Genomic DNA, 15,877 nt, shown 5'->3' with positions numbered 1-15,877 from the left:
GTTTATTGAACATTTTAGCATGGATTTTCTAGGAAAAGGTGGATGACGCGAATCCTCGAATCACCTAAGTAGTAATTGAATGGAGCAATGAAAGGGAACGAGTACGTTGTTCTGGACAAATATATTCAGAAATGCTGAAAGGATTTCCTCAATCCCATGAATGTCTTGCACTCACCTGAAACTCAAAGAAAATGAATAGCCTACTAACAGACAGTTAAGCTACACGTCAACCCATTTTTGTTCCAAGTATGCTTTTGTCCTATGGATAAGGTAACTTAAGACCATAAGACATAGGAGTGGAAGTAAGGCCATTCGGCCCATCAAGTCCACGCCGCCATTTAAATCATGGCTGATGGGCATTTCAACTCCACTTCCCTGCACTCTCCCCGTAGCCCTTGATTCCTTGTGAGATCAAGAATTTGTCGATCCCTGACTTGAAGGCATCCAACGTTCCGGCCTCCACTGCACTCCGTGGCAATGAATTCCACAAGCCCACCACACTCTGGCTGAAGAAATGTCATCTCATTTCCATTTTAAATTTACCCCCTCTAATTTTAAGGGTGTGCCCATGGGTCCTAGTCTCCCCGCCTAACGGAAACAACTTCCTAGCGTCCACCCCTTCTAAGCCATACATTATCTTGTAAGTTTCTATTAGATCTCTCCTCAACCTTCTAAACTCTAATGAGTACAATCCCAGGATCCTTAGCCGTTCATCATACGTTAAACCTACCATTCCAGGGATCATCCATGTGAATCTCCGCTGGACATGCTCCAGGGCTAGTATGTCCTTCCTGAGGTGTGGGGCCCAAAATTGGGCACAGTATTCTAAATGGGGCCTAACTAGAGCTTTATAAAGCCTCAGAAGCACATCGCTGCTTTTATATTCCAACCCTCTTGAGATAAATTGTATTGCATATCATATCAGTAAATACATAGTCCCTTCAAAATACATTTAATCCATAGATAATTGTCACTTTTTATATCTAGGCATGAAAGTGTAAATTGGCTCTCATTTCAACTGTATCGTTTAATTATATTAGGATTCTCAACATGCTGAATTAAGTATGAGCAGAATTGTCATATCGATTATTTGCATGCAGGATCCTTTGAACCTTAATGTTTTGTTTTGTTTTAACTTGCATTGTCATCTGTAAAATGCCTTTTATGTTAAATAAGGCACATTTCTTTGGAACTTGCATTTTGAGTCAATAAAAACTAATTTAATTGCTTTTAAAAATACAGTATAACAGTCAAATAGTTTTGGAAGTTTATCTGATATAGACTAAGCCAAGAAAACTAGAGAGATAGTAAGTGCTGCAGATGCTGGAGTCAGATTATTGTGCAGCTGGAGGGACACAGCAGGCCAGGCATCAGAGAAGTAGGAAAGTTGACGTTCCATGTCAGGTCCCTTCTTCAGAAGTGTTCCTCCAGCTCCACGCTGTGTTGTCCAAGAAAACTGTAGCTTATTACATCCCTGTCTGGTCATTAAACTTGCAATGAACCTACATGATAGTAATAGAGGAGAAATTATATTCCGATCGCTGAATGCTCGTTCTGTACAAAATTTTAGAAAACCCACAAAAGTAGCCAGTGGCCTCATTCAAGGTTGAAACACAGGAGTTTGATCACTTTGGTCATAGAAGCATAGACTAGTTAGAAATCAGGAGTATAAACATGTGAATTAGGTGAAGAGCTAGGCCATTTGGCCTGTCAAGCTTGCTCACCGTTCATTGAGATAATTGATTTTTTTTTTGCTTTGAATTCCACATTCCTAGCTGATTTACTTTTGATTTCCCACCTAACAAGAATATATCCCTGTCCACGTTAAAAATATGTAACCCTTCCTCCAATGCATTCTGGAGCACAGCATTCAAAAAATAAGATAATTTTCTTCACTCTGTTCTAAAAGGGTGACCCCTAATTTTAAAACTGTGTCTTAATATGTAGGCTCACCTAAAAAAGAGAGAACATTTCCCCTGTCCACTTTCTCAAAACCATATACACTTGTCAGGTCACCACTTCACTCCTCTACACTTCAGGAGCAAGAAGCTCTATCTTTCCTTGAAGAAAATCCATTCATTCCAGGTATCAGGCTAATAAACCTCTGAGCTGCTTCTGACACACTTGCATGCATTTTTAAATAAGAGGGCTAAAATAGTACAGTGATTGAGATGTAGTCTTGCCTTTATAATTAAAGCATAATATTCTCTCTTTCATGTTCGATTCCCCTCAAAGTAACGGATGGCATTCAGATAACCGCCTTAATTACTTGCTTTAATTCAATGCTATCCTTTTGTGATTCCTGCATGAGAAGATATAATCCCTCCTCAATTTGACATTCTTCAGTCATTCTCCGGTTAGGTAATCCTCTGCTTTTTTTTAATGCTTTTTGCATTTTGTCACAGGATACCCCCATCTTGAAACCTTTTTCCCCAGCCACTCACTCATCTGTATATATCAGTGACCACCTCCTTATGTACTCATCAGAAATGTTTTCCTACCTGTTTTTATGTCACTCAATTAGTCACCCTGCTTAACTTTTTCTCATTATCCTGTACATTCCTTCTCCTTTAATGGTTATCCCGTCTTGCTGAAAGTTGCAATTAAATTTGCCTCCGCCGTATACTGCCAGTATGGTCCAGTTCCCAAGCTCGCTAAAACAAAGCTCCAACTAATGCCTCTACTACTCACTCCTTTTGGTTCTTTCCTAAAACACAGCCCTTAGTTTCAGCAGGTCCAATAGGTTCAAGCAATAGGTTTGTAAATTAGCTACAAGTGACTTGCCTATGTGTTCCTCAATTTGGTGTTTGTATTACTCCCGATATATGTTGCAATTTACTCATGCACAGACAACCATCTGTTGTTCACCACTTTAAAGTTATAACTGATGGGAGAAATCTGATCACAATGATTGACATAATCCTCAATCCTGGACCAAATTAATTTGAACTTTGCTATTGTGGTTTCTGTATTTAAAGACAAAATAATGAATAAGTGCACTTGTTATGGAATACTGCTGTGCTCCATTTGGAACTAGAGAGCACTTGTACGTTTAGCTCTTGAATACAAGATTTTCAGCAAAGCCTATTCTTTTGGTTGCATTAAGATGGGAAAACTGAAAAATACTCACTCAATCCCTTGACAACCAAGGAATAAATTGTTCTAAAATGTCATTCATTATTTTGTCCCAAAAAATCTGGTGTTATTTGTAGTTTTCATTATGCTTTCTCATTGCTGCATTTGTTTGTTTTTGTTCTCTAGTCGTTGAGAATTCTGCGCAATTCAGATTTAAAACCTTATATAATCTTTATTGCACCACCTTCCCAGGAGAGATTGCGTGCAATGCTGGTCAAAGAGGGGAAAAATCCAAAGGTAATTTTAAAAACTTTTTTGTGTTTTTGGGCATCGATATAATCCTAAATAACATTAGGCATAACATGATGTACACCTATTCAAAAAAGGCATTCTTAAGATTGACTAGTTGAATTCAAGAGCAAGGGAATAACATTACTTATTCTTATGAGGTTTTGTGGGACTTTTCTGTTAAGAGTAACCGTATAGAATAACACACAATCAAAACCTTAGTCTGCATTGCAATTCTTAAAATTTCTTTCATTTCTTTGAACTTTTTGTCATTCATTACCTACTTTTAGTTCAAAAATTTCACTTCACTGCAAATGTGTAAGTTATTCTCCAGTTAATGTACAATATTGAGGTTATAGATGGAGGTGCTGGATGTTCATCATTATACAAGAATTTTTGTTAATTTTTTTCAATTTGCTCATCCACTGTTTCACTTCCACCTTTACCTTATCCCTGGTAAATCATTCAGCTCAGAGGCAATGTTTGATTCAACCCCACACCAGGTTCGCATGTATAGTAATGACATAACTCTGCCTTTGTCCCATCTGCCTCAACTTGTTCACTGCATCTATGTTGTCTAAAGGCTTATCTAATAACCAGTCTTTGTCGAGTTTCCTTGAGTTAAATATTCCGAGCAGCAAAGTTCTTGGACCCAAATGCTCACTCCAAACCTTTGCCGCTGATTTCTTCATTTTCCTTGTATGCTGCCGTAGACTCAGTTAGTCTGTGTGCAGCCTCTGCTTCCGTTGCTTCTCCTTATATTTCAGCTCCCTTTTTGCTGAAAAGCTTTTCTTTGTCTTACTCATCCTTTTGCTTTAAGTTACATCCTAATATTGCCCATTCCTATCTTCAAACCACCTGTTTTTCAAAAACTGTCGGAGGCTGAAGGGTGACCTTTAGAGGCTTATAAAATCATGAGGGGCATGAATAGGATCAATAGCCAAGGTCTCTTTCCTAGGGTAGGGGAATTCGAAACTGGAAGGCACAGGTTTAAGGTGAGAGGGCAAAGATATAAAAGTAACCTAAAGTGCAACTTTTTCGTGCAGACGGTGATCTCTATATAGAATGAGCTACCAAAGGAAGTGATGGTATGTAATACAAATAGAGCATTTAAAAGGTATCTGGATGGATACATGAAGAGGAATACCTTAAGAGGGATATGGGCCAAATGCTGGTACAAGGAATTAGGTCAGTTTAGGATATCTGACCATCAAAGATGAATTGGACTGAAGGATCTGTCTGTAGCTCCACATTTGTCCAATTATTAGTTTTTGTGTGATATTTCCCTCTATTATTGACACTGGTACCTTCAGCCGCCTAGAACCTTCAGAATTCTCTGCATTGACAAACTCTTCATTGTGGAACTGCTAATTGCCTCAGACTGCCAATTCACCAAAACTTTCTTATGGCTCAGCAACTATTATTCTCTGATTACTCTTCTGCACAGTGTCTTTGAGTTTATTATATGGAAAATAAATTTAAATCCAGGTTCTTGACAAAGTAGCTGCTGCTATGCCATAAACTGATTTAACAAGTTCTCATGATCTGAACAGCTAACTAGGCATAAAAATAATTCATAACACATTGCAGTTTGGGTGAATGCTAGATTAAAAGTTTTACTGTCATTCCCTTCCCTAAAAGCAAGTCTCAGACTTTGTTAGTTGCTGTGCAATTTTTATTAAGTGTGTTTAGAAATTGTAGGCAAATGTAGTTTAGCTGCAGTCAGTCCTCCTGCCAGTGGATTTGTGCGAAGCAACTTATTTCATGAGATTTCTGATGAAGGGTCTAGGCCTAGGCCCAAAACGTCTGCTTTCCTGTTCCTAAGATGCTGCTTGGCCTGCTGTGTTCATCCAGCTCTACACCTTGTTATTTTGTGAGCTGTTTGCTTGTTGCGCGCGTCACTTAAAATAATTTCCTTTTTTTGCTGATGAAAGTCATGTTATTCCTAAGTTAGATTTAAATTCACTTAACGTTGTATTCTATATTTTTGTAGTAGAGCGCAATTCCAAAGTTTATGGGTTGCCGATGTTACTGGAAGACAAGGAGAAGACAGTATTATTTGTTGGACGATGCAGCTTTCCTCTACATGCAATAAAATCTAGATTGTTTAAACAAGGTGGACCGTGAGGAATTCTAGTTTTTTGCATGTTACTTCAAGATGCAAATTAATTAACGTTCTTCCTGTCGAGAATTCATCAGCTTCATGTTGGAGCTGAAGACATGCTGTGCATGCTGATCTTGCCCTTGCTTAGAGTGTCATCGTGTTTCATCTGCTGGGATTTTTATTACTTTTCATCACATGCTGAGAACACTTGATTTAGAATGAGAGAACTTAAGCTTTGTTGTGCTTTATTACTTTCCATTCCATTCCTTTGGGGACTTTTTTTGATAAGTTGAGAAATCTATTTCTCCCTGCCTCGGCATTGATATTCTCAACTATCTTGTCCGAGAGTGCGCAGATCTGTGACTGGATACCATGCAAGGCAGAAGGCTACCGTATGCACTAGTTCCAATAGGTCATTTTCACGTGTATTCCTTCAAACCTACTTTCCTGCATGCCATCCTCTTTAGGAAGAGGGCAGTAGATGCCAAGTAAGTAGAAACTAAGCTGTGAGGGGATGGACCTGTGATAAATACACAGGTATTGTTTAAAAAAAATCTCTACACGGTGTGGTCATGTTTATGATAGAATCTGTCAATGTACTTCTGCAACGCTGTAACTACACACTGCAACCAAGAGTGGTACTAAAAGAATTTAACTTGGAAAAGTAGAGCTTCTCCCCTCCCTCTCGTGTCACTTCAAGTGGTGGCTGTACTTGGTTTCAGCTTCTGATGTGGAGAGAGTGCCTTGGGAGAGCCATTCCAGTACGTTATGTAGCAGTGCAGCCCTCCATCACATCTCATCTCATCTGTGATTCAACAACATCACCTGAAAGCATGTCAGTTTTCCTAAATACTCAGGTGCCACACCAACACCATTCTAAATTCTGTGTTGTGATGGCTCCATATCCTTAAGAGAGAGATGCGTTCTGTCCTGTTTGTCGTAGAGAAGTGTTGCCACAGTGGTGCCAGAGTGTCGTCTTCCAACAGGCAGTTGGTAAACAGCATTTGCATTCTCCCTGGGTACTTTCTTTTTGAAAAATGAAAAAAGTAAACAGGGTCAGTGCTGTCCAGACCCAGGTAGGTTTTTAATTTTGCTTTCACTTAGTGAGAAGATCTGTCAGCTGCTGAACTAAAAGCTTGAGTTCCCTGCTACTAGAATCTTGGATAGCAAGGCTTTCTCTTAAAGATCAAAAAGTGCAGACTGTTTCTTCTGGACTGGAGAGAGGGAGAGCATGAGAGAACTGTGACTGTTTTGCTGAATTGCATTTTTGCCAAAGGGTATGTTTGTAGGATGATGCCAGTATTGGAACAGTTGACTAGTGATTAATCATACAGTATCTTCTTAAGGCTTGTGCCTGTTCTTCTTTTCATTTGTATTTTAACTGTGTTGTAGGAATACAGCTTATTTTGATTAAAGCCTAGTAGAGGACTGATTGAATCACATCTGGAACACTGCACCTTACACTTGCCTTTAAATAAGTCTATAAAAGATAGAGTCTAGACTATCCCCACCCAGTACTTTGGTTGGGGGTTGGTGGGACCTGGTCTGATCCACCACAACTGGCAAGTCTGATACTCAGTACGGAATGAGCAGAGACTTCAAATGGTCAAATGTTGGGAATATTGAAGCCATTTTTGGTCCCTGTGACAAATTCTATTCCCTAGACTGTGATTTCACTCCTATCCCTAACAAGCTTTTGAGCCTGGATCGGACTGTTCACAACCTTGGTGTCTTATTTGATCCCTAGATGATCTTGTATTTGCAACGTCTCTATCTTTTGTGGATTCACTTAGCTCCATCCCTGTCTCCGTTCATTTACTGCTCAGGCACTCAAGCCTTCATTAGAGACATAGAGTTGTAGAGCACGAAAACAGACCCTTTCGGTCCAAGTCATCCATGCTGACCTGATATCCTTAATAAACCTAGTCCCATTTGCCAATGTTTGGCCCATATCCATTTAAATCCTTCATATTAATATACATCCAGATGCCTTTTAAATGTTGTAATTGTACCAGCCTCTACCTCTTCCTCTGGCAACTCATTCCATACACGCACCACCCTCTGCGTGAAAAGGTTACCTCTTAGGTCCCTTGTAAATCTTTCTCCTGTCACCATAATCCTAAGCCCTCTGGTTTTGATCTCACCCACCCTGGGAAAAAGACCTTGTTTATTCACCCTATCCATGTCCCTTTAATTTTATGAACCTCGCAGCCACCAACGTTCCGGGGAAAAATAGCCCCAGCCTATTCAGCCTCTCCATATAGCAGGGAGATCAGAAATGAATGCAGTATTCCAAAAGTGAACTAAGGAATATCCTGTACTGCTGCAACATGACCTCCCAACTCCTGTTCTCAATGCACTGACTCATAAAGGCAAGCATAGCAAATGCCGCCTTCTCTATCTTGTCTACCTGGGACTCCACTTTCAAGGAGCTACTAACCTGCTCCCCAAAGTCTGCTTCTTCAGCAACACTCCACAGGATCTTACCATTAAATGTATAGCTCCTGCCCTGATTTGCCCTTTAAAAATGCAGCACCTCACATTTATCTAAATTAAACTCCATCTGCCACTCTTCAGCCCTTTGGCCCATCTGGTCGTGTTCCTGTTGTATTCTGAGGTAATCTTCTTCACTAACCACTGCATTCAATTTTGGTGTCATCTGCAAACTTACTAACCATACCTCCTACATTCACATCCAAATCAGTTACAAAAATGACAAAGTGTACTGAACACTGATCCTTGTGGCACACTACTAGTCACTAGTCTCCAAACTGAAAAAATAACCCTCTACCACCACCCTTTGTTGTCTTCCTTTGAACCAGTTATGTATCTAAATGGGTAGTTCTCGCTGTATTTGATGTGATATAACTTTGCTAACCAGTCTGCCACGAGGAACTTTTGTCAAATGCCCTACTCCTAGACTTGACTATTCTCAAATGCTCCAAACTGATTTTTCTACCATCCATGAAATTAGTGATCCAAAACTCTGCCATTGTCTGTAGTTGCACCAAGTTCCATTTGTGTGTTACCCCTGTGCTTACTTGACCCACCTTGGTTCCAGTTTAGCAGTGCCTTGATTTTAAAGTTCCCTGCCTTGATTTCAAATTGCTCCACAACCTTGCTGCTACTCCTGAACTGCTGAGAGATATCAGTGCACCTCTAAATCTGACCTGTTGCAAATCCTTGATTTTCATCTTTCAGCTGTTGAGTTCTGACTATTTGGCTGTCTAGGCCCTGAACTTTGGAATTCCTCCCTCTACTATTCGACAGGGTTTGAAGCTTGTAACAAAGCAGTATAATAATTAAGGAAAATTTTTAAACTTTATATTAGCATACAAGAGTATTAACACAATTATCATCCAATAGTGTTTTGTTGTGCTTCAGTATATTAAGATGTAATCTTGGGTACATTGTGTATTTTCTAAAATTTATCCATCTATGTTTACGATGTCAAACTTTCTCATAACTTTAAATACATCTTTTGGACCGCCCTTGGTCTTTTTTTAATTAAAAAAACCTAAGCTGCTCCAATTGTTTTCTGTTTGATGTAGCCTGTGTTTTTTAAATGCGTATCTCTTGATGCCTGTATATCCTCCGCAGTTAGGTAGAGACCACAACTGTTCACAGTGCTCTACAAATGTGGTCTCGCCAAAGTTCGGTATAAGTTTAACATAAGTCGTCATATTTCGGTCCTATAAACCAATAGCTTTGTTTTGTTTTTTTAATTGTCTTATTAACCTTCTTTGGTTCTCCTGTTTTATGCGAACTTTTTTCTCTAGACGAATGTGACCCTCATCTGTCAAAATGTACCACTTCATACTATATGTTGAAAATCATTTATTTACATGTAGTTCAGATTTATTCATGACTTTGCTGCATTTTACATTCTGTACTACCTATATCCCACGTTTGGTGTCGTTTTCGAATTAGTCTGTTAATTCCTATGGATAAATAGTTAAAAGCAATGGTCAATAACCATTGCCCCTGTGGAACACCGCCTCCCACATTTTGTTGCTCAGATTTGTTATTTTTAACTCTTCCTCAACACATGTCAAGATAATAAAAAGTTATAGTAGAAATAACTCTCTAGTTTGTCTAGGCCACTATTCTGACAAATAGGGATTCTAGAGTAATTAGTCAAATAAATAAAATGCAGTAGTAATGACATGATAGGTGATGTGTTGCAGCTGCAATATATAGGAATTGCTGGGGACCAAGATCATCAAGAGAGCACATCTATAGTAAGTGTTTGCAACTTGAGGAACTTCCAGATCCAAGTTGATGAGCTAGACACACTGCCTGTTCAGGGAGGGGCAAGATAGCCAGATACGTATCTCTAAAACAGTTGCACCACTCAGATTAAGTACTTCAAATTTGGTCTGCGATCAGTGATTAGGAACGCTTACAGGTGATGCAGTACAGTTGTATTTGAGGTGTTACCATCCATGCAATAATGCAGAACCTATGAGACTCCTGCAGGCTGTGCGGACAAGAGTAGAGGTGGTATGAAGGAAGAATGAATTTACTTGACACTATAAGGTGCAGGTACCCAATCGAGTGAGATGGCAGAGATGCTGGCGAAACTAACGTGGCTTAAGGACGATGAGTACCCTGGACCTGATAGGTGTGACGTAAGATAGTTAAAGGAAGTAGCTGCTTAGATCGTGGATATACTGGTAGTAATCTCCAAAGAGTCCTTGGATTCTGGAAGAGTCCTAGAGGACTGGAAAATTTCCAATTAGTAACTACTAGCTAGTTAGCTAAATACTCACCACCTGTTAGGAAGTAAGGAGGAACACTTTGGGGTGTGATCATTATTCTATTGGCTTTAAAATAATTGTGGAACAGGATAGAACAGATCAAAAAGTTAAAGTTCTAAATTGGAGTAGGGCTAATTTTGATGGTCTGAGAGAGTCTTTAAAAGGTTGGTTGTGGGAGGCTATTCACAGCTAAAGGGGAAGTTGGTAGATGGAAGGCCTTTAAAAATGAAACAACCAGAGTTCAGGGACACTATGTTCCTGTTCATGTCAAAGGCAAGGTTGGTAGGTCTATGGAATGCTGACTGAGGCTCTCGTCAAGAAAAAAGAGGAGTCGGGTGTAGACAGCTGGGATCGAGTGTATCCCTGGAGGGGTATGAGGGCAGTAGGAGTTTATTTAAGGGATGCCAGGAGGGCAAAAAGGGGACATGAGAGAGTTTTGCCATAGCTGAGTTAAGGAGAATTGAAAGAGGTTCTGCAAGTGCATTAAGGACAAAAGATTAACTAAGGAGAGAATATTTTAAAGATTAGCATAGCTGTCTATGTGTGAAACCACAGGAGATGGGGAGAATGGTCAAGATTATTTCGCGTCAGTAGTCACTATTGTGGAGACCAAGGGATGGAGGCAGAGGGTTGCTTTTCAGACCCTAAGTCTTTTTTTGTAGGGTGGGGAGTACAAGACTAGAAGCCAAAAGTTTAAGGTGAGAGGAGAAAGATTTAAAAGGGACCAGAGGGCCAACTTTTTACACAGGGTGATGCATGTATGCAATGAGCTGCCAGAGGACATGGGTAGAGGTGGGTACAATTACAACGTTTAAAAGGCATATGCATAGGTTTGAGTAGGAAGGGTTTAGAGGGACATGTGCCAAAAGCTGTCAAATGAGATTAGGATGCCTGGTCGGTGCTGACAAGTTGGTTCAAAGGGCCTGTTTCCATGCTGTATGACTATGACTCTCTCTCATTGGAGAAATTGTTACCACAAAGGTTTTGCAAAGCATTTAGAAATACACAATATAATCAAGCAGAGTTAACATAGTTTTGACAGCCAAATAGCCTACTTTTGCTGGAAGCATTCAACAGAACAGGCAGAATTACTGAAGAGAAGAACAAATTTTCATGTTTCAGACCAGTGATCTATCTTCTGTGATGGAAATGTTTCAGATTTTTAACCAAGTAAAGAGGCATGGAAAAGGGTTTGTGAGAGTGCAGGAAAGAATTCAAGAGCGTGTCTATGATGGGCAGATGTAATGGAGTGATAAAATGAATAGCAGAACATTGCCAGTACCAGTTGTGTGGAAATGTTTAAGTTCTAAGCAGAGGAGCTCTGCTAATCACAGTCAGGTAAACACACTTCAAATCTCATGCCTTCATGACACTATCAGAAATTTGAAGTGTCAGAAAAATCCGTCAAGAGTTTCATCTTGTGCTGATAGAAATTCAATTATTCTTCTTCAACAGCTGTCTAAAGCAACAGGGTTTTATTTATATCACACCACCAGAAGCTGCTCCCTTTAAAAACAATTTCTTATTGCATTGAGGCAAGCTTGTCTCTGAAGTGTACATGGGTCTGGTATTGTAAAAAGCTGTGTCGTTCCGAGATTGAACTGATCACCGCAGAAATTTGACTACTGATGTACAATCACATGTAACAGATCTCCATTAATAATACTTCTGCCAATAATCTCATACATACACCTCTCCACTAATTTTCCACAAATAATAAAAAGTCAGTAAGGGTAATGTAAAAGCAAAATGAATCTATTGAATAGATAGTGGAAAATCATTCAGGGATTACTATGTCCATTTAAAAGGTGATGCAGATTTCAGTAAGATATTGATATAAATAGGAACACATCCTGATTCTGTGATGCAAGATAATGTTCGCTGCTTCTCCAGAAGAAACAGTACTTGATGAGGATAAGGGATATAATTGCTTGACCAGGATATAAAAACTAAGTTAGCAAAGGCAGTGTGCAGCATTAAACGGATTTAACTTCCCATCAAATGTCTTCGAACAATTTTTACTCTGCTCTTTGTGAGCTAATTTTAACACAGCCAAATAACCTTTTGCATCACTGTTTCAGAGACTGAATGTTCTGATTTTTGTGTTGCAGCCTGAAGATCTACGGGATATCATAGAAAAGGCAAGGGAAATGGAGCAAAACTATGGGCACTATTTTGATGCAGCTGTTGTTAACACTGACTTGGAGAAGGCATACCAAGAGTTAATTCGCCTCATAAACAAGCTTGACACAGAGCCTCAATGGGTTCCATCAACATGGCTTCGGTGAGGAGCAAATCATCAGTTTACAAGTCCTCTTTTCAGCAGTTTGGCAGAAAGTGATCATTAATGAAAAACAGAGTAAAAGAAGAATTAACAAGACATTCCATTTTACGCCAGCGCTTGGTGATAGAAATACTCATGTAATTACTATTCAATAACTATTTATAATGTAAATATAGATACAATTCTGGCATTAGTTATCTTTGGATCACCCTGTACATAATCCTAGGTTCAGGCTGTACTGATTTGACCTTTTTAGGTATTTTTATATTTTTTAAGGTTTCGGCTTTGTGGACAGCTCTTTTCAAGCACTGTTCCAGCGTCTTTCATGAGGAATAAGTACGTAGGCGACAAAATATATTTTTATGAAATAAAGTAGAATTCACAAATTCCATCGCACCAATTTTTTTGTTTTTAATATATATTATGATAGACATCATTTTCTCATTCCTCCTAAATTGGAGTAATTCAGAGGCTTATTCATTCGGAATGTGTAATAGTTTTAAGATGTGTTAATGAGAACCTGATGTATACTGACTAATAAATTGCTTGTGATCAGAATTTTTGATCAAAGACTGGAATAGAATTATTGAATGTAATTACTGTACAATAAAGCATAATTGGCACAACAGGCACCCAAAACTGCTGCCTTTTCAAAAATAAATTGTCAAATGTGAATGTCTTAATTTAAAATGATGTGTTTGTCTTGTTGAAATTTCTTCACATGCAATTTTTATTATTAACGATGTTTTGTCTTTTCTCTTCTGAGAGTAATGTTTTTAAACACTGGAATTTTATGACCGTTACAGCTGGAGTTGGCTGATCAGTCTCCAAAAATGATGTGTTGTTGAAATTTTGCCGAGACTGTATTTTGTACAAAATATTTTTTCCCAGTATTAAACTAATAGTGCAGCAGCACTGGAGATGTGGTGTGGTTTTCTACCTTGGATGCTCATCCGCTTGTGCTAAAGCAAAGTAGCATCTATGAATGGTTGAGGTGATGCAGACTGCACGCCAAGTGGGATGTTACTGAAGGAAAAGCGTTGACATGCCAACCCTTTTGGCTTCAATCAAGATTGTGGCACAGGCATTTGAATAACGCATGTGCAAATTATGTGGATTTTAACTTAAGGAATCTATCTTTGAGAGGTACTATCTAAGCTTGTAATATATCTGCATTCACATGTATAAACAAACTATTTTCAGAGCCTTGATTGTAAAATTGTATTTGTAGATTTTCAATAAAACAAATAACTCTTAGCCACTATCTTATTACGTTATTACTTAGAGCTAAATTTAGTGACCAGTATTTTGTCTGCTGTAAAGATCAGAAAACCTTTTTTTGTGTGAATTAATGATTGCAAGATAGTTAGGACTGGTTTCCTAAACTGTTTAAAATTATAGTTATAAAACAATTGAATTAACACAACAGGTACAGGATGAAGGGTCGAGGCCCGAAACGTCAGCTTTTGTGCTCCTGAGATGCTGCTTGGCCTGCTGTGTTCATCCAGCTTCACACTTTATCTAAAATTGTAGTGACCTTGTTTGAATGACTGCAGTCAGAAATGGTCAGTCTGGCTCTTAGACCAACAGTTCCTACTGGAAGGACCAATTGTGTGCTGGATTCTAAGTTATCAACCAGATTGAAGGGATACTGAGCCTGAAAGGTCAGGGTAATCAAAGGGTAACTACCAAATCTGAGGGGTTTTGGGAAGAACTGTGTGGCATTGTGGTAATTCTTTTCTCCTAAGTCATCTTGGCTCTCAACCAAAAGACACAACGTTACCAAGATGAAAGTGTTCAGAGATTGGTTTGTCAGATTTCAGTCAGTGGTGTTTAATCTTGTAGCTCAGACATTTTGTATCAAGGCATTTAGAGGTTTGTTTTAATAAAACTTGTGATTGAGCTAAATATTGCATCTAAAGATTTTATGGAGAATAAAATCTAATGTTCACGAACTGTTGTAAGGCAGTGAACTGGAACAGCTAACAAATATCAATACTAAATGCCTTTTGGTAGACATAGTACATATTTTCTTGGGTGAGTGTCATAATGTGAGATGTCTTCCTATCAGTTCGAACACTACCCCCCAGAAGCTCCCCAGCTTCCAATGCCAAATCCTCAAATCATCTTCAATGGATGTGCTAAATAAATGTCAGCCATTTCCATGCTGGATGCCAGTGCAATTTCTGAGGGCTTCTCTAGTCAGCTGACCTGCCAGATGTCTGGTAACAGATTTACCATAGTTTGTATAACACAAAGGTGATAAGAATAGCTTATCTCCAAGTTTTGTCTCACGTGCATTGACATTTTTTCAATGCTGAGTATTTTAAAGGCTTTTAAAAACAATTGTTATTCAACACGATAAGTTATTCCATCCAGGAAGAGAGTATTGCTACATCATTTCCAGGATTTTGCATTATTTTAAATCAAAAGAATAAGAAAACAATTGGATTAGCTACTGACTCCTCAATGGCACATGCACGTCAAACAGATTTTAAAATTATCAATTGATCTTTTTATGCAGAAGCTGCCTCTTCTGTCGCTAAAGGTGGGAATGGAAAATACACATCACGAACTATGTCCCTAATATACATCAGAAATCAAAAGAATGAATATGATACTATTTTCAAAAGAGTCCACTTTGCATTTTATTTCTATTATGTATCATAATACTTGCTAATTCAATTATTCCCTCACTCTTGTAATTGCTTATTATTTTAAGACAGCTTAATTTTCCCAAACTAGAACTTTTAGAAAAGTATAACAGAAATTGGTTGTGAACTGCATGTGAGATATTTGCAAGTTAATTTACCTCCAGCTTAGCTGAGGTTGATATTTGTCTTTGTAATCCACCAACCATTGGAAATGCCCCAGAAACATAGAACATAACAGTACAGTACAGGCCCTTCGGCCCTCGATGTGCCGATCTGTCATACCGATTTCAAGCCCGTCTAACCGACACTATTCCATGTACGTCCATATGCTTATCCAATGACGACTTAAATGTACCTAAAGTTGGCGAATCTACTACCGTTGCAGGCAAAGCGTTCCATTCCCTTGCTACTCTCTGAGTAAAGAAACTACCTCTGACATCTGTCCTATATCTTTCACCCTTCAATTTAAAGCTATGCCCCCTCGTGCTCGCCGTCACCATCCTAGGAAAAAGGCTCTCCCTATCCACCCTATCTAACCCTCTGATTATTTTATATGTTTCAATTAAGTCACCTCTCAACCTCCTTCTCTCTAATGAAAACAGCCTCAAGTCCCTCAGCCTTTCTTCGTAAGACCTTCCCTCCATACCAGGCAACATCCTAGTAAATCTCCTCTGCACCCTTTCCAAAGCTTCCACATCCTTCTTATAATGCG

The 15,877-nt window shown here is 38.9% G+C and overlaps 1 protein-coding gene across 4 annotated transcripts in view; it reads left to right on the top strand.

The window, feature by feature from the left end:
• The window catches only part of LOC125455573 (protein PALS1-like), a 101,495-nt gene extending 87,781 nt beyond the window's left edge, over positions 1–13,714 (top strand). For all 4 annotated transcript variants that reach the window (XM_048537706.2, XM_048537705.2, XM_059649232.1 and 1 more), the window contains exons 13-14: positions 3,262–3,372; positions 12,339–13,714. In XM_048537706.2, coding sequence (XP_048393663.1) covers positions 3,262–3,372; positions 12,339–12,515 — 288 coding nt within the window. In that variant the 3' untranslated portion in view covers positions 12,516–13,714. The remainder of the gene's footprint in view (positions 1–3,261; positions 3,373–12,338) is intronic.
• Positions 13,715–15,877: the final 2,163 nt, after the last annotated feature.

This window comes from Stegostoma tigrinum, chromosome 10, assembly GCF_030684315.1.
Source record: "Stegostoma tigrinum isolate sSteTig4 chromosome 10, sSteTig4.hap1, whole genome shotgun sequence".
Lineage (NCBI taxonomy): Eukaryota > Metazoa > Chordata > Chondrichthyes > Orectolobiformes > Stegostomatidae > Stegostoma > Stegostoma tigrinum.
The sequence above is the reverse complement of the archived record's forward strand: the minus strand, read 5'-3'. Positions and strand labels throughout refer to the sequence as shown.